The 22,951-nt window shown below is 38.5% G+C and overlaps 1 protein-coding gene across 4 annotated transcripts in view; it reads right to left on the reverse strand.

Annotated features, from left to right (window-relative positions):
* The window catches only part of LOC146004336 (uncharacterized), a 147,034-nt gene that overhangs the window by 114,219 nt on the left and 9,864 nt on the right, over positions 1 to 22,951 (reverse strand). For all 4 annotated transcript variants that reach the window (XR_014443915.1, XM_083143123.1, XM_083143122.1 and 1 more), the window contains exon 2: positions 11,182 to 11,358. Coding sequence is in view for 3 of the 4 variants with exons in the window: in XM_083143123.1 (XP_082999249.1) it covers positions 11,182 to 11,312 (131 nt within the window). In the remaining variant the exon portion in view is untranslated. The remainder of the gene's footprint in view (positions 1 to 11,181; positions 11,359 to 22,951) is intronic.

The raw sequence follows: 22,951 nt of genomic DNA on the forward strand, positions 1-22,951 counted from the left end.
AGCTATGTTTTTACAATGTACAGTAATTTAAGCAAGAATTATGCACAACACCTTTTGCCAACGTTCCTGCAGCTGCACAATACCCTGGCGATAAAACTCGGGAGGCTTGGAAGAAGTCTGTGAGTGCATTCCGCAGGTCTCCCTCATTTGCGAAGGATCTCCCGTGGAGGTGGTTATGAACAGAATGAAACAGGTGGTAATCTGTTGGTGAAAGGTCCAGTGAATATGGTGGATGGCACTGTGTCTCCCAGCCAAGTTGCTGAAGGGTCTCCCAGGTCCTCTTTGCCACATGTGGCTTGGCATTGTCGTGCAGGAACAGCACACCCTTGCAATTCACCAATGCCGGCTCCTTCTGCCGCAATGAACGGTGCATCCTTTGCAAATGCTGAGAGTAGCAGTCAGCAGTGATGGGCTGGCCAGTTGGAAGGAGCTCGTAATGCACCACTTGCCGACAATTCCACCATAGGGAGAGCATAACCTTTCATGGGTGCAGAGGTGGTCTTGAGGTGTGAGGAACAGGGTCACGTGGCGACAACCAATGTCTGGTACGCTTGGGAGTGTCAGAGAGGACCCACTTTTTGTCACCAGTGAGCAAGCGATCGAATATGGCTGTGTTCAGGTGCCGAGTAAGCAGGGACAAACAGGCTGTCACTCATTGTTCCTTGTTGGCTGCCGACAATATGTGGGGTACCCACTTGCTTAACCCATCCGCTTACCATTTAAATGCCAATTTTTTTGCCATGAAATACCATTTAAATTTACCATAAAATCTCCCGTGAAGGTTGCACAGCAAAACAAGATGTCAAATATTGTTTAAACTATCCAAGCAATTTACGTGAAAATTTTATATATTGAAGTGGAAGTATAGTGATAAGTATGCACATATGCAGTTTACTTGAAAGATAATTAGAAACTCACCTAATAAATTTGATCACACACATCTTTGCATTCCATTTCCATTCCTCAACCTTTTATATTTTTCCTGCCACAGCCACCTCTTCCTCACTTTCACTACATTCTTCAATTTCACTAACATAAAATGAACCCCCGTGCTCATCTCCCCTTCCAAAATCCAAATTTTCCTCTTCATCACTATCGAAAAGCAACTTTTCAATCGCAGAATCATCTACAACAAACTTATGCAACATATTTGCAAGACGTAACAAATGAAGGTTCGTTTACATGAGAAATTACTGAACAAAACACGCTTGAAATGGTATGAAAAACTTAGCAGCACAAACATACACGTCATAAGATTTGAAAGATCATACAACCTCTGCCATCTATTAAATGAAAAAGGAACTACGTGATGAAAATCGGGAACCCGTCGATTCGACGACTAGGTACGGGAAACGAACGTCCAGTCAGGCCGTCGATTCGACGACTAGGTAAGTGGATGGGTTAACTTGTATGACTTCCCTATCCCATGCAGGTGAAGTCTGACTGTTTTAGCGGAAACATGGAACCTTTCTGCAAGTTCATCACAAGTTAGACCACTGGCCTCCTCGATGGCTGCTTTCAGATCCTTGTTATCCAACACATGTGGCCGTCCACTGTGAGGTTCATCCGAAAGGCTCACATCTCCCGAACGGAATTTCTGGAACTAATGCCTGGCAGTGCGTTCGTTCACAGCATTCTCCCCAAATGCCTGGCCAATGCAGCGACTTGATGCGGCAGCTGACTGGCCCACTTTAAAGTCATACAACAAACACACGCGAACAAGCTGCTTCAATACCTCAATTTCTTGTCGACACTGGACGAGCTATGACTGCTGTGTGTGCGCAATGTGCCTGTATTACTGACAGTCGATGGTCAAACTAACTCCGGATCGATTGGCAGGCACGTGCGTCATTTCGTTTCCTCTCTGTGAGCACATGATTAATAGGACGTCAAAAACAGCAAGAACTTTTTTTGGTTACCTTGTAGTATAAGAGGCAGTAACATTTTTGAAATTGAAATTACGGAGTTGTACATAATTTATTCGTTGTTCACTTGTTGTGTAAATATACCAAAGTTATATGTATGTGTATGCAATTAAATGGACGTATGTTTAAAGAATTATTGATACTGCACGAAGTACTGTTCGTTTACATGCTAAAACCAAAAGACAGTTATTTACTAATCTAATATTGAAACATAATTGAATTGTGAATGAGCAAATTGTAACTGTTATTTAAGTCATCAATAAAAGTGATGTACTCTTGTTAAATACGTGTCAGTAAATTGAAGTACAGTTAAATTAAGACTGATTCCTAGTACAGGGTGAAGGTAGTATTAGTAAAAAGGTAAAAATGGTAAAGTGTTCCCCTGTGCTTAGCACCATGCCATGAAGGCATATAGGGGGTGTGAGGGTAATGCCCCACACTTTCTTGATTAAGACATGAGTGGGGGTGATGTGATCAGCATCACGCCCCTGACCGCCTTTACCCGCCAGGATTTCCCCCAGGTACCCATGTCATTCGATGCTGGGTGGGCGCCGGGACTGCTTCCTATGTTAGAAAAGTTACCGGATTTGTACCAGCCAGGGATCGAACCCGGGACCTTAAGCATGGTAGTCAGACGCGTTACCGACTGAGCCACCGTGGCCACATGCATGCACTAATTTAGTGTACATATTTTCAACAAATTCTTGTGCTGATTTAATAGAAGGAACAAACACAGCAGTCATTCTCTTGTTAAGCAAATAACGAATGCGGTGTTTGTGTTACTTCAGAAAATATTTGTTACTAAACATTCTGTTTGACGAAGAGAACCAATTAGTGCTCCGGTGTTCTTCCCAATGCCCTCTGTGATAATGCTCATTAAAATTACGAATGTTTCTTGGAATTTATGATGCATCCTATTTGTTTGCCATCACATTAGGTAAATAAGGAAGAGTACGGAGATCACCTAAATTAATGTAATTCAATATATCTACGAGTAACCGTTTTTTTGTTTGAAATTTGACTTTGCGCTTACCCACATGTCAACATCCTTTTCGTGACTTGCCTTTATTTTTAATTTCATTGTCCTTTAAGGAAGTCCAATAATTTGAGATTGTCCAGTTAGGTTTACGAGCGCTATAACATCTTACACCCAATAACACGTTTCCTTTCAAAATTCCCTGGGTAATACCTGTGCTGCAACCTAGCTGGATGTCACAGGGTGACACAGTAAATGCTGCAACATATTTGAGACCTTGAATAAACTACATTGTGTAATCGAAAACAAAGGTGTGGTATGCTTAATAAAGGGATGGTATTGCTTCACGACAGTGCTCGTCCATACACGGCGCATGGAACCCAAGATCACATCATGTCATTTGGTTTGGAACAAATTGATCATCATCCCTATAGCCCTGACCTAGCACCCAGTGACTATCACTTGTTCCTGCACTTAAAGAAGCACCTTGCCGGTCAGTGCTTTAACGCAGAAAATGATGTGAAAACAGCCATGCTGCAGTGGTTATCGCATAAGGTGGCCGATTTCTGTGAAGATCTCATTCAGAAGTTGGTCGTTTGATATGATAAGTGCCTTAATGTAGGTGGCAATTATTTTGAAAGGTAGATGTAGGCCCAGGCTTTCATGTAAAAATAAAATTATTACAACATTTGTCCTTGTGTTTGTGTAATATCAAAACGGAACTTACTTTAAAAATATGCCTCATAGTTCCAATATTTAAATGCGTTACAAATTGCATTGCATGTGTGGTATATGGCCAAGGAATCATACATGAACATAGCTTGAATATAACTTGTGTGCATGAATTGCAAATTTCTTTTACTATGTCTGTTATGTTGCTTTGCAGATATTCATCTGAAAATAGTGAAGTATTAAAAATCTTATGTTACTGTACTTTCTGAGACTTTTTTAACCCAACTTTAAAAAATAAAAATAAAAGGCTTCATTATTCTAAGTATGGAATGTAGCTACTTAACCTTACTTTGCTACATCAGAATTTTGGTCACATACATTACCTCATATTGACCAAAATGAGTTGGATCTAAAAGTTGAGATTTTTACTGTGAGTTAGGTTCAAGCAGGGCTTCCTTTGTGCTAAATTTCAGAATTTTTGAAGAGGACCCATCTGAGATATTTATCCCTGATAACTGTCAAAATTCAATGAACGGCCATGTTTGAGCCCATGCTGTAATAAAGGTTTCCATTTCTAAGCACTGATACTTTATTAGCAGACACCCTCCAGGTAGATCTACACATGAAAAAAAATTCAAGCCTTAGACTAACCCTTCATTAAAAAAATTGGGCTTAAAAATCCAAATTCTAACTATTGTTACCCAAATTTCCACCATAATTTTCGTACTTAGGATGCAATTTTTAGCAAAACATACTTGAATGTCATAGAAAGTATACTTCATTAGATACAGAATCATGTTTCAGGTCTCTAGCTCTAATGGTTTTTTCCCTGTGACGATACGTGACAAGAGTGACAGAAACGCATACTCTTCCTCATGGTACGGCTGAAAATGACTCAGACATGCAGTCATTCTGTCAATCTTTTGTCCCTCTGTCAGTTGATGCGGAACACAATGTGTGCAAATTTTTTGGAACTGCAGGTGATCTTTGATAATGGCATGCATGCACAGAGCCATGACTAATGGAAACCTGAACACGAATTTCTTCCTCTGTGATTCGTCGGTCTTCCCGGATCAGACCATTGATCCTCGCAATCACATCACGCGTAATGGCTCGATGGGCCTGTCCCGGGTGCAGATCATCTTGCAGTGATGTGCGTCCTTCGCAGAATCTCTTCTGCCACTCGTGCACACTTATCAGGGACGTGCAGTGTTCGCCATATACTTCAGACATGCAACGATGAATTTCGCGTGTTCCAGCACCCTCAGCCACCAAGAAACGAACCACACCTCTCTGCCCTTCTTTGCTTGCCTCCATTTCTAATGCCGGACGAACATACTTTTCACTACACTCATCTCCTGAGCAATGACGAAGCAACTGTGTGGACCTGTGCGTTTTCACTATGCATTTCTCCTACCCTACAGATGGCAGTATCGATACCTAACAACAGTGTTGCCAACTTTTGCGAGGAATGTCTTTTATGGTGGGTGTTCGGTTTTCAATTGACAGCCCCTCATATCTGAATGTCATACTTAAAAAAAAAAAGTTTTGAAAAAAAAATATGGACGGTTCAGGATTTGAACCCACAACCCTTAATTTCTACGAAAAAAGATACCTGAGATGCGTGTACTTTACCAATACTCTACAACTTTGCTTGTAGCAAATGCCTTGAAATGTGTTGACTGTGCAATCTACCACTTTTCTGTGCGACGAACACATTTTCACTGGAAATTGCGAGAATTGTTGTTATACAATTTGCATAAACTATTCGAAATTATGCCCTTTTGTGTTTAAACTTGACAGTGATTTCCTCCAGGTGGACCACGAGCGTGTGCAATGTTTCAAACCTCACAACAGTTTATCTGATCCCAATTTTAACATGGTGAATCTCAAGTTTTCTCTTCATGTATTCCTCATACTTGAGTTTCCAGTTTTGTTCTCTATTAATATGTTGGGCGAATATAGTTTCTGAGATAATGTTATAAACAAGACTGTAAATCTTTCACCACGGGGTTTCTCGCCTAGTAGAGGGATCTGCAGTAGAGTTGGCTACTCTCTGCTGGTTTGCCAGAGCTATGTTGCCAAATTAACGATTTCTGGACTTAGAAATCTTTCAGGATGGTCAATTAACATTTGGAGAAGTGTACAAATTGAAACAACAGACAGAATTCTTATTCAGAGCAACAGAGTTAGTCCATGTCAAATCAACCAATTTTAAAATAATTGGTTGCATCACAATTTTAGAAAAAAATAATCTGTAGTACAGTCATGGACACTGTCGGCTTGTAACCATTCCATTGAAAGTCAATGTATTCATCACAAGCCGGCAGTGTCCGTGACTGTACATACGTTTGTACATGTTTCTAGATATCAAAACCAATGTTAAAAAAAAAAAAAAAATGTATTTAGTTCTGGGGTAGTCATTTTTCAAACATGCGCATGTGTTTTTTTGCTCATGTAGCAGTTTACAGAAACTTTAATATCGCAAAAACCATTAGAGCTAGAGACCTGAAACATGATTCATTTTGTATCTAATGAAGTATACTTTCTATGACATTCAAGTATGTTTTGCTAAAAATTGCATACTAACAGTTGGGCTGAAAAGTTCGTAGGCTAACATAGTAAAAAATATTTTTTTGACAAAATTCGATTTTATTATTCAATATAGTTGCCTTTGAGGGCGATACAACGATTATAGCGGTCATACAATTTTTCGATGCCATTTTTATAGTACGATTTCTCTTTAGCCTCAAAATAGGCCTCAGTTTCGGCGATTACCTCTTCATCAGTGCTAAATTTCTTTCCAGCGAGCATTCTTTTAAGGTCTGCAAACAGGAAAAAGTCACTGGGGGCCAGATCTGGAGAATATGGTGGATGGGGAAGCAATTCGTAGTCTAATTCATATAATTTTGCCATCGTTTTCATTGATTTGTGACACGGTGCATTGTCTTGATGAAACAGCACTTTTTTTGCACAGCTTTCGCATGTTCAAATATTCATGCACAATATGTCCAACACGTTCCTTTGATATTTTTAAAGTTTCAGCTATCTCGATCAACTTCACTTTACGATCATTTAAAATTATTTTGTGGACTTTTTTGATGTTTTCGTCGGTAACATAGTAAAACGTCTTTGGGGCGTCCACTGCGTGCATCGTCTTCGATGCTCATTTCGCCTCGTTTAAATTTAGCAAACCACTTCTCAACGGTTGATTTTCCTGGTGCAGAGTCCAAATAATGTTTATCAAGCCAAGCCTTGGCTTCAACAGTATTTTTTTTCGCCAAAAAGCAATGCTTTATTATTAACACACGAAATTCTTTTTTATCCATTTTTTCACAATAACAAAAGCTGCTTCACTCACAATGCTATATCTCACGAACTAATTATCCGGCAGCTGTGAAATTTATACACTTATCTTTTGAAGGTTAGTACTAAGTAAAAATCACATGGATTTAATTCTAGTAACGCCATCTATGAGTCAGCCTACGAACTTTTCAGCCCAACTGTTAAGTACCAAAATTATGGTGGAAATTTGGGTAACAATAGTTAGAAATTTGGATTTTTAAGCACAATTTTTTTAATGAAGAGTTAGTCTAAGGCTTGAATTTTTTTTTTCATGTGTAGACCTACCTGGAGGGTGTCTGCTAATATCAGTGCTTAGAAATGGAAACCTTTATTACAGCATGGGCTCAAACATGGCTGTTCATTGAATTTTGACAGTTATCAGGGTTAAATATCTCAGATGGGTCCTCTTCAAAAATTCTGAAATTTAGCACAAAGGAAGCCCTGCATGAACCTAACTCACAGTAAAAATCTCAACTTTTAGATCCAACTCATTTTGGTCAATATGAGGTAATGTATGTGACCAAATTTCTGATGTAGCAAAGTAAGGTTAAGCAGCTACATTCCATACTTAGAATAATGAAGCATTTTATTTTTATTTTTTAAAGTTGGGTTAAAAAAGTCTCAGAAAGTACAGTAACATAAGGTTTTTAATACTTCACTTACCAGAAATTGAAATTACATAGTATGACAGTTGAAAATCTGTGAAATCTCATTGCAGAATGTTTGATTTATTAGTTACCCATTACCAGTTGCTATTGTCAGCTCCAGTTTCGTATTCATTCTCTTTGTTAAATCAGGCAAAATTCTTTGTTCTTTCACTACGTTCCTAATTAAATATCAGAAACCTTCAGTTCATCACATTGAATTGAAAAAATTAAAGAAAATATTTGAATCTTTGTAATTCAATTAAGATTTATGGTAGCTCAATCAAACAAAAACCATAATTTAGCAAATTTTCTGTTCTTTCATTTTGGTTATCTTCACTTTTTGTGTACAATGCACTGTTTTCGAGATATTAATTTCTTTTTTAAATTCTAAGTTGAATTTTTTTCGCCATTTTCCAAGATGGCGGATTTTCCCCAAACATTTGGATGATGGGTTTTTAATATATTATTCACTATACCATTCCGCACAATCTGGCACAAAAAACATTTATGTTGTAATTATTTCCGGGTGAATCCGTATATTTCCTCTACTAATATGAGACTAGTCAGAGTTGCAGCCAGTCCAGACTTCACATTCATGAACGATAATGCATGTTTGCACTGAGCCAACCTGGTGGATGATTTTCTTGACAGGCTACCGAGGTCAACAGATATGAATCCTATTTTGCATGCATGGTATGCATTAGAGAAACAAGTTGCAGTCCATCAGCTGCCAGCAAGGGCACTCCCACACCTCCATACAGGTCTTTGTGAGGAATGGGACCACCTGCCTGCAATACTCTTGAGCCACCTCATAGAGAGCATGCAACATTGCTGCAAAGCATGTGTGGGCCCATTAGGGTTACCACACTCCTTATTAACTGACCTGTTGTTATGGAACCCTCACACTGACTATATTTATTTCTTTACTTTGTCTTTGGCATATAGTCCTTACCTTAATGTCTTTTTGCATGAGGGTTTGGTTATAAGTCATGGCAAAGATAAAGGTAAAGCTCCCTGTGTACACATCACCATGCCACATCTAGTGGATGAGGAGGTAGGGCTCCACACATTCTCAATCTTGGCCATTTTGGAGGTGAAGCGCCATGCTCTGGCTATCTTTTCCCCAGTTACCCATTGATTTATGACTGGAGGAGCCCCAGAGCCAATTTTATGCAGACTCAAGGCCTGAAAAATACTGACCTTAGATCGCACACCCCAGGAATCTAACTCGAGTCTCACGCCCTACCAACTAGATGACCGTGGCTTATGCATAGTAATAAGTAATAGCAACATTTTCTGGCAAGAATATAGGACCGGAACAAAAATTTGAAATACACAAATAGAAGAGGACACTGTATGGACAATGCAGGTCATAACTGGCAGAGGTTGGTAAGGAAGTGCCAAAAAAATTCATAAAAAAAGTATTGTTCTACATGTGTGTATTAGACACAAGACTACATTGCAGTACAAAAACAAAAGTAACTATAGTACATTACAAGTAAGATCTTGCATTCCGAAGAGTGAGTCACAAGTAGTAGAACATTTTGTCTTTAGATGGCAGTGTGATTGGTTAATTTGCTTTATTTTACTTCACTTTTTGTGTCACTTTTGGCTAATTTGTGAAGATGGGGATGAGTGATGACCTGATGACATTGATGGACACTCACAAACATCCAGGCCCAAGCCAAGGCCCAAGATGCATGAAGCGGCAGGACAAGAAAGCGAATGTTGCGAATGTTGTATGATCGACCGGCTGAAGACGAAGACAAAAGCTTTTAGTTCATTGAACTTTACAGAAAAGACAGCAAACCAATACATATCCTAACTGGATTAAAGACTAAAACGAAATCATACACAAGGCATTTTCAAACAAGTTACTACAACTCTGTAAAATGATTAACTGGATACTCTTCCAGCGGCAAATTATTGTTGTCGTTGTTTGTTCCTGAGAAGGGAGTTTGGAACAGTTCGGGTTTTGTCACAATTTCTACAAATCTAACTGACGTCATGAAAAAACTCGGCCATCTGAATGTAATTATTTCATTGAGGATGTTTGAATTACAAGAATACTCAACTCTACAAAAAAAAAGTCAACGTAATCTACAAATAGAGAGATGAAACAGGATTTGACCAAACATTATTTCCTCTGATCACTCATAAATTGCTTTCATTATTTTTTTCTTTGTTGTGCATCAACAATTTTCTTTTTAATGTTTTCTTTACATTATATCATATTTGCTTTAACAATGTTATTGTCATAATTTTAACCTGCTTCATGTATGTCACTTCTGACAATTTGTAACACATGTATCATATATTTATTTAGTTCATTTCAGTAAGGGTTGAATTTTACTTGGTCTACTGCATTATATTACGACAGGCATGGGAGGTGGGGGGAGGGGGGGCAAGTGCAAGTCACCTGTTCCCCTGCCTGATTTAGCACCGCACGCCACTGCTCACACGAGAATGGTATTGGTATTCGATGCCTCTCACATCATTGGCAGCATGTTGTGAACACTCTGGGGAACTAGTTTAAATAGTTTGAGGATTCATAGGGCAATTTGTGTGCAAATTAGTCTATTGTTTTTGTACTGCCTGTATAGCCTTGTGAGTAAAACACATTTTTTACTAATTTTATATGGCACTTCCCTGACAACCTCTGGTACACATGACCTACAATGTCCTCTTCTATTGGAATTATTGTGTTGGTCCTGCATTCTTGCGAGAAAAAATAGTTGCCATGATTTATGCCCTGTACTTTGATGTACATCAGAGCTCTTTTGTTTCAGTTTTACAGTAATGCCACTTCAGTTGTCAGAAGGTTCAAGCCGTTGCAGCCAGGAGATTTCCAAGTGTGCACCTTTCGGTAATGATCTGTTTTCTAATATTTTAATTTGCTTGACTTTTGGACATGGGTGTAATATGAACATGCCTCAAATTCATATATTTTTACCCCAAATGGAACATGACTCTGAAAGGCACTTAATCGCATGGCCATGAAATTAGGTGGGTTACAGAAGTTTGCCCTGTTGCCACGACGGAGCACAACCCTATGTGTTCGGAGAGTTTAGAGAATGAAAGGTCTCATTGTAGAGTTGGCCTTTGTAATCCATGTGATACAAACTGACAGTATTTGCTTGAAAGGTCAGGGATGACAACTGTATGCCCCAGAGAGAGGTCGGTCTGATGCTCAAACTAGGCCATACAGTCCCGTGGAAGCCACACAGTGCATGGGAACCAATGAGTAATGTGCTTTGCATTTCCAACATGTGGCACCAGCTCAATTCAGTCCAGTCACCTATTTTCATGGCTGTGCGATTAGATGAGCATCTTGCTTACTAGATCTGATTTAGATTCTAGCAGCACTAAAAGTGGACATCCATATAATATGCACATAAACACTGTATTCACATACAAAATAATCGTTAATAATATTTACCCTACAGTGACAACCTGGATAAATTTGCTCAGAATACTATTCATCAAACATCTAATTACAATGATCAGAAGGCAAATCGAGAAGTGGAATAACATATAAACGTGGAAGAGATCGAAGATGTATATAACATAAATTGCTTGTGAAATTTGAAATACATTTAGCATTCATGCAACTCACCTTATATTCAAATGAACAGCTTCATTTCGAATTGATTCAGGCAATTTAGAAAGCTCTGCCATTAGATCCTTTTTCAAACTTTCAAATGTTTTCAATATTTCTTCATCTGTAAGTTTCTGGTAATCATCCATTTTCGTTCTGATGATTTACAGTTATATCTTCAATATATACAAATACCTGTCAAGAACAAAGAAATAACTGCATAAAATAAAAGTGTACTTAACAATTATTTATACAATACTTCCTTATTTGTCTCATTTGAGTTAACCAGAAGGTTTGACCTTTAACACCCAGGTTTCCAAGTCTGTGTTCTTTGAACGTGAAGTGAAGAAAGAAATTTTTTAAAAAACAAAATTATTTACTCTTTTCTCAAAGGATTTGGACCTTGGGTGAATGCAAATTTGCACCATTGTAGTAAAATAACAATCTGTGTAGCTATGCCTTGCAGTTGAGTTCTGGTGTCATCGGTAAAGGCATTCTGTTGTGAGATAATTTACTTATCACTGTCTATGTGAGAATAGGATCCCACACAATATTATTTTTATTTGTACGAATAAGTATGCAACACTCAGAATCAGTATTGAAGTTTTGGACATTTCAATTTGAACGTCTCTGAATTTTATTTAGAGTTATTTGTACAATTTGGTGTCACTTCTCTCATCCCTGGGTGAGAACTGATGGTCGCAACTGACTATCCCGAAGAAGAAGCAGTGTTGCCTAACTTGTGGCTCCAAATATTGGAGTTATGAGAGTGGTGGCACGTGGCAATGCATGTATGTGTGTGTGTGAATTATGCAATAATATGTACTAAAAATGCATGATAGGATATGAGAAGGAACTTAGTCTTGTTTGAAAAAATTCTCCTCATGGTGCACTAAATAAGTGTCAAACAGAGGTGGTCGAAATTTAAAAAACACATATTCTCCATGAATTTTTGTTTTTCTCATACCTTTCTTGAATTTTTCTTAAATCCCTGAAAACGCAATTGTTTTGCACAGAATGAATATTTGTGGTACCGTACACAAATTCAAGAAATTAACTACATTAGGCTACTTAGGAACAGTTAGCTGCCAACACTCTTTTTCCCTCCTGATAAATGTATTGTTTTCTTATGATAAATTACAAGTGTAGAAACATAGTGATACTACATTTTTAAATTTTAATGATCATTTTGGCTTAAAGTGGGGATTGCAAGGGCATGCAAAACATAATTTCATAAGAAAATTCTCTTTTTACTTCATCTAACTCTGCCTGTATCAAGATACAATCTCAACATCATATTTCCTCTGAATCCAATAAACATTTCATTCAAAATTAAACTCACCTTATCTCTCCATGTCAAATAATTCATGCAATTGAAAAGTTCATCTTTCAAAATCTTTAACCATGTAAAGTATTAGGTGGGTTGGAACAATTGTGGAGCATCAAATATGGCCATGTTAAATGCACAACCTAATGTGTACAAATTATTTAACTTGACTAGCATCCGGCCTGCAGTTCAACGAGCCACTTATAGCTCTATCAAGGGTCCCTAAATGGTACTTACAAAAATGCACAAAAACAGAAAACACTTGAAAGGTGAAGTAGTAAATTCTCTTTTGTAACATTCAACCAATTCAGAAATTCGGCAATCGAGGGAGCACATACATCTCTCAGATTAAACACCAAGGTAAATACTACCAGATTATCTACTATCTCTTAATATTAAATGCTGGCATATTCTTACACTATGAGAAAGGAGGGGGGGGGGGGATTTGAAATTTTCGAAACACGATTGCAAAACATGTTCCCGAACGAACTGTCAGTGTTTCAACCTCAATATACAAATATAAGTGTGGCAAACCCTCGATAATTGTATCTAAAGCTGTTTGTAACATATGTGTTACGGCGGTGAACTAAGGGTTAAAAATATATATATTTTAAAAATGAAATGCATTTCTCCCTGGTAGTAATATATTGGAACATTCAATTTGTATTGTTTTAGTTCACTGAATCAAAAACTATTTAATATTTTCTGTTAACATAGTTAAGAATTGAGAATGAAGGTCTCACACCTTGAAATGATTATAAACTAAAAATATACATAAACCGTGCCATACACAATAGACCATTGGGGACCAGGCCTACCTACCAACTGCCGGCTTTACTCCCACCTGATCCTACTCTGAGGTGGGAGATCATCCAATCAGGTATGGGGTGACGTGTGGTCAGAACGATTAAAACCTCCAGTCATCGTTGAAGGTTTTCACGCTACTCATTCATAGCTCCCCCAATTTAATCATGACGGTGAGTGTTCTAACACAGGCCGAAATCTCAGGAGAAAAGTTACATTTCCCCAAGGAGACTAAAACCTACACATGTCCCATAGTTTGAGCCCAAAAGCATGCCCACACAGCCAAAGATGATTAAGTTATCTAAAATACTATATTCTGAAAAATTTGACCAACAGTTTGATTCGACTCTTGCTGGATGGCATAGAAGTTAATAGATCTATGATGAGTTCCAAGGGTTGCACATTGCAATACTATACCAATGCTTGATAGCTTTGGTGGTTTAGTCAACCTCCGTGGCAGAGTGGTTAGCATAGCACACTGCAATGCCAGGGGTCCCAGGTTCGAATCCTGGTTCAGACATGCATTTTGTGTTTGTTCCAATGAGAATACAGAGAAAATAGAGAGAAAACGAGGAATACTACTGCATAGGTGCATTACTTTTATTACAAATTTAAAAAAAAAAGCAGACAGGGTGTCTAACTGCCATGCACAAGACCCAGGTTTGAATCTTGGGGTGGGTGATCCAAGGTCGGATTTTTTCCAGTTTTTGTCCCTGCATAAAGCAGCTCTGGAACTGACCCATCCTCAAATCAATGGGTCATGGGGGGGGGGGTAAAGGCTGCTGGAGGTTGGTTGTGATTACCACCTCCAAAATGGGAGAGATCAAGAATATGTCGGGTCCTACAATCACATCCCCTCCAGCCTTCATAGCACAATGCTATGTGCATGGGGAACTTTACCTTTACCTTCTATACAACATATGTTAGCTGCACACACACTTTTAAATATGCTTCAATACATTTTGATCACAGTTGTGCTCTCCCAATATTTTTGTGGATGTTTCAAGTTAAAATATCTCCTCCATGTATTACCCATGCCAAAATTTTAAGGCTGACATATCTTATTGTCTTTGGTGATTTCATCCAAATGGAATATCATATCCATTCTCCAAAATATCTGGTTGCTATGAAACTAACAGTTCCCATGAAAAAAAAAAAAAAAACATCAGTGACTCCTAATTTGGATCATAACATACATATGCACTATATTTAAAAATAAATATCTGTCAAGCCATATGCCCTAAAATATTTAAGTCTCTTTTCATAATGTCCAAAAATGTACTTTACACAGATATTTGAAAGTGGCAACACAATTTGGAGCTACCTCAGAATATGAAAACTCTATTTTTCATCCACCATCATGAAATGGTTTCAACAAATGCGAATGCAAAATAAAATCATTTCCTGGGAGTATCTATTTGTGACATGAATTTCAGCTTAAAAACTCTAAATTTGCTACAGATATCCTGGTCTCAAAATTGGTGACATTCCCCCACCCTTCATAACCCCCCCCCCCCACCATATTACATAGTTTTTATTAAAAACTTCAAGCCCAAGTAATGTCCTAACGTAGCTGAGACTTGGGTTACTTAATCTATGAAAATCTAATCTCAAATATTGGCATAACTTAAAACTCTCGAAAGGCATGTTAAATCAGTCTGTGATATGTGATATGACACCAATCTTTTAAGTTATCTTGTAACTATAAAAATTGCAACTCAAAAGCTTGACATTTATGGCAAAATGTATGTTTGCGATTTTAGCACCACTCCTCTCCTAAACTATGAAATATAATTTTAAAAGTTTTACTGCAAAATTGCGGACCGATGAATTATCTACAATGACTGATAGTTTAGTTCCTTATACTCTGAAAATGTATTGTAGACAGTTTCGGGGTAAAAGAGATCATGGTACAGAGCATGCATGCAACATGAGGAAAATCAGTTTTTCATTCACCATCTTGAAATACATCCTTTAATTTCACTCACATGTAATACATTTGCAGTCTATCAAGTTTCTAGCAGCAGAAACATGTTATCATGGTCACTAAATAGATGACTTGTCTTTCTTTGCCCTTCAACCCCACCCATGCTCGTTCTAAATTGTGCATTATTTTTCGATAATTTTATTGTGAATTTGCATTGCATGTAATGTCACAATGCTCCTGAAAGTTTTATGCACAAACATGGACATCCGCAGGATTTTTTCCAGGGAGGGGCAAGGAAGGTATTTTTTTCCAGGGGGGGGGCAAACGAAGGCAAATTTTCCCCAAAAATAGTGTTGTTCCCTAAAAACAATGCTTAAATTTGAATTTATGGTGTTCATGCAATAAATAACACATATTATTGTGGCTAAAATGAAATTATATGTATGAAATACATATTTTTTGGTTGACTTTCATTTTCCAGGGGGGGGGCACGGCCCCCCTTGCACACCTTCCGGACGCCCATGTGCACAAAGCTGGAAATTGCAGTCTATAAAAAGATTTGAAAATGTCAAAAATGATCAAAATATGAAAGTATACATATGCATTGTATTTACTTGAGAACCCTACACCCTCTATTTTCAAGGGAAAAAATTATATTGTGATGAGTATGAGAGTGCTCAACTTCTTGGGTATAGAGCTCCTAAGCACAAATAACATTTATCCTACCTGGGCAAGAAACCCATTACATTCAATCAATGCACTGAACTGGAGGAAGGGAGGGGTCACTGTGTCAGTGCAAGGCTTTGGAAAGAAAACAGAACATTTGCACTATACTAAATTTTGTAAAAATTGATTGTCATGGGTAAAACTATGTGGCTTGCCCAAATACGGAAGTGACTGATATCTAAAGTGCTACTACATTTCAAAATTATAAGCTTTGTTTGTTCAATGTTTTATCTAAATATTTCAGACCCTTTTGATTTTCGTTTCTTGGATATATGTTTGTATTATTTGTGTTAAAAGTCTATTTCTAGCATCATTTGAGAAAAAAATCTGAAAAAAAAATTGTGCCATGTTAATTGTTTTGAGTATTACAAGCTTGGCTAAGCCTTTATTTGACAAGTTTTCTCAAACTGTTGACAATTCTAGAACCTCACAATTATTTAAAGCAATAATTTACATTATTTTCTGAAAAAAAAAAACAAAAAAAATATTTTGAGTGTTTTTTTTTAGGTGGGTTTCTCTGAAAAACCCCACATGGGGAAAACTGGACTGGGCCCACCCCTGGCCTTTTCACTTCCTATAATGGGCACATGATGTTATCGTGAAACCTTGGCATAACTGGGCACAGTCAAAATCAAAATCACTTGTTGCTTGCAATAATGCACACTCCTGAAGTTTGGTAACAAGGTCGTTACGTCCAGTCCTCATTGACAAGATACGGAAGGTAGATTTCTGAAGTAGACATAATTACATGTCATGATCCTTCCACAAATAAAAAAAATGTCCTGGTCTCTGGATACGTATCACAAGCAATCTGGTCCCTCTACGTATTCTTTGGGCAAAATGGAAAAAAAGACATCTGCAAATTTCTCACCTGAATTCTCTCTTACATCAAGCATACAATGTACTTGTAGTTAGTAGCGGGCACCAATTCTCAGCCATCCCTTGAAGTCCCAGTAGAAAATCAAGAGTATATCTGCTGTGTGAATCAAGTTCGTATTGTATCGGCGTATACACTGGCAATGCATGGTGCAAGTCAATAACGTGATTGTAGTTCCTACCCAATGTCTGTTGAGCAGGTATTCAAACATAACACTGTGAGTCATCTCTTCCCTCGATTAGAAGCAAGGCTGCTGGTAGGCAGAGATATCTATGAGTTTGCCAGGAAATTACATATAACAACTGAGTAGCGATACTCGCGAACCTACTTAGAGGTGAAGAGAGACCCGAATTGTGATGAGTTTCTACGACATTATTTTAATGAAAATAAATAATGCTTTTTATAATGCAAGAAAATCATTACAACAAATATAAAGCATATTCTTGAAGAAATTTCCACCCCACAAATTGGAAACAAATTCAAATATGTCACACTTTCATACATGTAATCAACAAACAATTAAATTTGAAATAAAAAGAACTCAAACATTTTAGTTCAAGAGAAGTACGAGGGTCATTATTTATATTTTGAGCCTAACAATGAAAAAACAGGAATTTGGCATTGAAAACTGCTTTATTGTTTTTCGAAGTATTCTCCTTTATGGTCAATACACTTTTGCATTTGTTCGAACCATTTGTCAAAGCAGTTTTTCCAATCTTCTTGAGACACCTCCATAATATGGTTTTTGAACGCATCAACGGCGTCTTCCGCCGACGAAAATCGTTGTCCACGCAATTTATTCTTGACATTCGGGAACAAGAAGAAGTCATTGGGTGCCAATTCAGGACTGTACGGCGGATGACCCATCAATTCGATTTTTTGACTGTTCATAAAGTCGGTTGTTAGACGAGATGTGTGACAGCTGGCATTGTCTTGATGAAGAATGATCCGACGACATTTGTTTGTTTTCCATATTTGACCGAAGACCTCTGGCAAACAAATTGTTGTGTACCGTTCAGAGTTGACCATTCTACGTTCCTCTAAATGCACAGTTGCCACATGACCAGTTTTCCCGAAAAAAACAGGCGACCATTTGTTTCGATGTGCTTCAAGCGCGAACAACTTTTGTTGGATTGGGTTCATCTTGAAACACCCATACAGTCAACTGCTGTTTACGTTCCGGCTCATATGCATACTCACGTACTTTCGACGTGGCCTTAGGCCACGTCTTGTATGCTCACATGCGTGTCCTTCGGCCACGTTGTGGGCGCAATCACGTTATAGTTGGGGTTCCTCAATGACCTTAATGACTTTGAAAATGTCTGCATGTTGTATTGGATGATGGGGAACATGTGTACAAGTTCACTAATTTGTAAAGTTTAGAAAGTAACTTTGTGTGTGTATGGGCTCTAATAAGGTACAAATATTCAAAATATTATTGTATATTTTCTTAATAATGAACTGAGTAAGTAATAATCGTTTCAAGATAAGTAGTTGGATGTTTTGCATAAATGAATTGAATAGCGACTAAATTGAAAATTCAATATTTACATATTTTGTTATTTTCACATTTTTGAACGTAATTGGATAATAACTGTTTTCCGTCATTCCCCTCAAATCCCTACCTTGCCTCTGTAATAAATGCTGATGCTCGTATTTTGAAATTTGAAAAGTCTAGCATAATTCCCTTACAGCAGCTTCCGGGGTGAAAATAAACGTTCTTCAAGGTCCCTAGCAACGTCCGTTTCCATGGACAACAACAGGCACGGCAAGCTCTAAGGAATTGCATGTCATTATACCCCCTAAACATTTAGTTAAAACAAGCACAATGTAGATATTTACGCATTGAGTATAACGTAATTGTATCTGGGCTGAAATCCTTATTATGTAGATGTCACCCTTGTTTCAGGCACCTTTTCAAAGCCAGGAGTTCATTCATCTGTGTGCTATTGATCTGTGAGAAATATAATGTAGCCAGACAATTAAGAATTGAAGGAAACAATGTGAGCAAAAAAGAAAAGCCATGGAAACGGTTGCTAAGGACGTGAGAAAAGGGCATTTTCACCCTTAAGGAAGGGCCGATTGAGCGATTTTTTAATTTTCTCGGTCTTTTGGGACGATTTCATGGGTGGTCGTAATCGGGCATTTTTCGCCTCCGGAGCTTCCTTCATGGAGAACATTTATGTCAGTGAGTGGTGGGATTGGGGCTATATATATATTGGATATCCATGATTCGTCACCTCTTACAATCTTATATACTTCTTTTGAAGCACCACGATTGTATTTATTGAGCATTTGTTTGCACCAATTGACGCGAGCGTCTTTTTGAGTTTTTGTCAAATTGTGTGGGATCCAACGAGAACATACCTTTCTCACAGCTAAATGATCATGTAATATTTTATATATGCTGGTGGAACTAATGCCTATGGTTGCCTCAATCTCACAGTATGTCACATGACGATCTTGCAGTATTAGGTTTTGCACAGCATCAATGTTTTCGAAAAACGACAACTGATTTTGGACGACCTTCGCGAATGGCGGCCACGATTAAATTCGTTATACCAGCGTTTCACAGTGGCAAAGGATGGGGCTTCATCGCCAAATGTGGAAGTAAGTTGATCGATGCACTCTTGTCTTGATAATCCACGTCGAAAATCGTAAAAAATCATCACACGAAAATGTTCACGAGATAATTCCATTTTATTGTTGTCGCGCAATCTCCAAGGCAACATAAACAACACAAATCAAGCTATTGACAAAACATTTGAAGTACGTTATGGTTAATAATGCCAGACGATTCCGTGCAAACGTCAAATCTTGCCTAACTTCAATCAGTGTTGCCAAGGCTCAAAATATAAATAGTGGCCCTCGTAGCATGTTAATCGTACGAGAAATGTCACAGCAGTTCTGAAGAGGTTCAATAAAAACATGTATCTGATTAAAATGAAAATAAATGAGTAAGCCTTCTCTCCTTGGATTGTATTACACCAACTCAAATTTAAAAACAAGGTTAGTCCAAAGTCCGATCAATCCCACCCATGGATTACAGACGTGACTGTAAAATGTTCTTATTTCTGATTGTACACCTATTCAAGGTTGCCCATGAATGAACTTATACCCTTAAAGAACGGATAGTAGCAAGCATGTGGAATCATGAATAACATCACACAGGAAAATCAATTATAGGCATTCAAAATAATTGAACAACATGATTTAATGAACCAGGCAGGGGAGATTAGTACTATTTATGTCATCAATCTACACTATGTTGCCATTCGTCACCGGACACCCCATACCAGTACGTTAATCCGGTCGGAGCACCACATCAGTATCATGTAGGGCCACCTATAGCCGCAATGATGTCCGCAACCCTTCGAAGAAGACTTTCCACCAATTTGCGATACGTGTCGACAGGAATCTTGCCCCATTCCTCCTGCAAAGCGGCAAACAGCTCAGTGGTGTTTTTTTTGGGTGGCATAGCCCGGCTCTCAAGCGGTGCTCCAACTTGTCCCAAAGGTGTTCAATGGGGTTGATATCTGGACTTTAGGCTGGCCAATCAAGTTTTTGCACACCCATGTCCTCAAACCATGTATTGATAATGCCTCCCATATGACATGGAGCTTTGTCGTGCTGAAACAGGTATGGGCCAATACCGAATTGTTCCCATAATGTCGGTAGCGCAGAATTGTCCAGAACTCTTTGGTACGCATCGGCATTCATGTTTTCCCGAACTAAAACGAGAGGGCAAAGACCATACCACGAAAGCAGGACCACACCATGATGCCACCTCCACCGAATTTCAGTGTGGGTACGATACAGTCCTGTAAACAGCGTTCACCGGGCATACGCCACACCCACACACGTCCATCGGACCGCCACATCTGGTAGCACGATTCATCACTCCATAGGATGGATTTCCATTGTTCGAGAGTCCAATGGCGGCGTTCCTTGCACCACTGTAACCGACGGGTCGCATTGCTGGCTGTGATATGCGGCTTGTGAACTGCTGCGCGATGATGAAAACCAAGTGTGACGATCTCCCGGCGGACAGTACGATCACTTGCAGCACTACTGAAAGCCGATCAAACTCCTGTGCCACCATCTGTAACGACGCCTTCCGGTTTGACTTCACCACATGTTTCAAGCATCGAAGGTCATGATCTGTTAATATTTCCGGTTTATTGGGTCTGGGTCGGCATGTCATGACCTCCTCTCGCTTCCATTTCACGATAACATCACTCACTGTTGACCGGGGTATCTGAAATTTGTTGGAAATCTCACGGGTCGAATGCCCAAACCTGTGGGCTCCAATGATCATCCCTCGTTCTGCCTCACTCAGTTCTCATCGTCTGTCCATATTGACTGCTGTAGCTGCTATGAGTGTATTCTCAACCGGCAATGGCTTCTATAGGTTGTATGATGTGTACAGACGATCCCAAGCACTTTTTGAGGGGTGTCCGGTGACGAATGGCAACATAGTGTATATTCATGCATCCCTCTGCCTGCATGCTCTGTCTTATCCAAGGGCAAGGTGTTATTAACCAGAAAATGAAGCTTATAATACTCAAAATAATTAATGTGGTACAAGTCACAGTGTTTTTTTTTCAGAACATTTTTTTTTTCAAATCATGCTAGAAATAGACTTTTAACACAAACGATACAAACATACATCCAAGAAACAAAAAACAAAAGGGTCTGAAATATTTAGATAAAACATTGATTGAACAAAGTTTATAATTTTGAAATGTGGTAGCACTTTAGATATCAGTCACTTCCGTATGTGGGCAAGCCACATAAGTTTACCTATGATGATCAACTTTTACAATACATTTTTTCATGTATAATACATTACAAAGGAGAATTATGTAGGTAGGTAGGTACTAAAGTAAATACGAGCACTTTCATATTTTGACAATTTTTGACATTTTCAAACCTTTTTAGACTACAATTCCGAACTTTGTACATAAAACTTTCAGGAGCATTGTGATATTACTTGCACTGTAAATTCACAATAAAATTATCAAAACATAATGCACAATTTAGGAGGAGCATGGGTGGAGTGGATGGGTAAAGAAAGTCAAGTTATCTACTTAGTGACCATGATAACATGTTTCTGCAACTAGAAAACTTGACACACTGCAATGGTATTACATGTGAGCAGAGACGTGGCGTGCATGTAACCAGTGTTACCGCAGGTAACAGCAAAATCTAAAGAAATTAAAAAGTTATTTTTCTCAATAAAATAACAACATTGTTAAATAAGTTAACCGGCAGTGTTGCAGTTGAGTGTATATTGCACAGGACATTTTTTTCTGCAGCCGACAAGAGCGAAGAGACAGGCCGTTCCGCTACCCTCAAGAGGCAACAAGAGGAAAGGGCACCCGCCAATGCAGGGGAACACCAGGGAAAGACTTGGAGGCAAGTGGGTTATTCATATGCCTGTTTAGGGGCCCTGTTGCCGCCGCGGCCTACAGGATCAGCAAGTGTTGTCACATTGGATTTCCAGAAAAGAGCTAAATCCCACCTAAAACGGGAATACTATTTCTCTGAAGCAACAAGAGCTAGACTGCAAAGCCAGAGCTGGATTTAACTACAACTGAGACCGTTTAGTAATAGACAAAAAAATAAGTTCTTGATGCGATTCGTGATTTGGACAAACCTTGATCCAAAAAAACTAAGTTGGCAACAGTAGTACGTACATCTGGAATTCTGTCCTCTGCTCAACGCAGAAACGTCAAACTGACCCGAATGTGTGGTTCTTCTTCCCCTTTCCACCTCTTTGCAAAGAAACAGAGATGGTTGACAAGGCTCGAGTAGTTCTTTCTAGATGTGATTGTGGCTAAATAAATCATTGAGCGGATTGAAAAAAAAAAAATGGTGAATGAAAAACTGATTTTCCTCATGTTGAAGGCACGCTATATACCACGCTTTCTTTTTCCCCAAAACTGTCTACAATACATTTTCAGAGTATAAGGAACTAAACTATCAGTCATGGTGGATAATTCGTCAGTCCACAAATTTGCAGTAAAGCTTTTAAAATTATATTTCATAGATTAGGAGAGGAGTGGTGCTAAAATCGCAAACATACATTTTGCCATAAATGTCAAGCTTTTGAGTTGCAATTTTT

This window comes from Lepisma saccharinum, chromosome 21 (genome assembly GCF_977018435.1).
Source record: "Lepisma saccharinum chromosome 21, izLepSacc3.1, whole genome shotgun sequence".
Lineage (NCBI taxonomy): Eukaryota > Metazoa > Arthropoda > Insecta > Zygentoma > Lepismatidae > Lepisma > Lepisma saccharinum.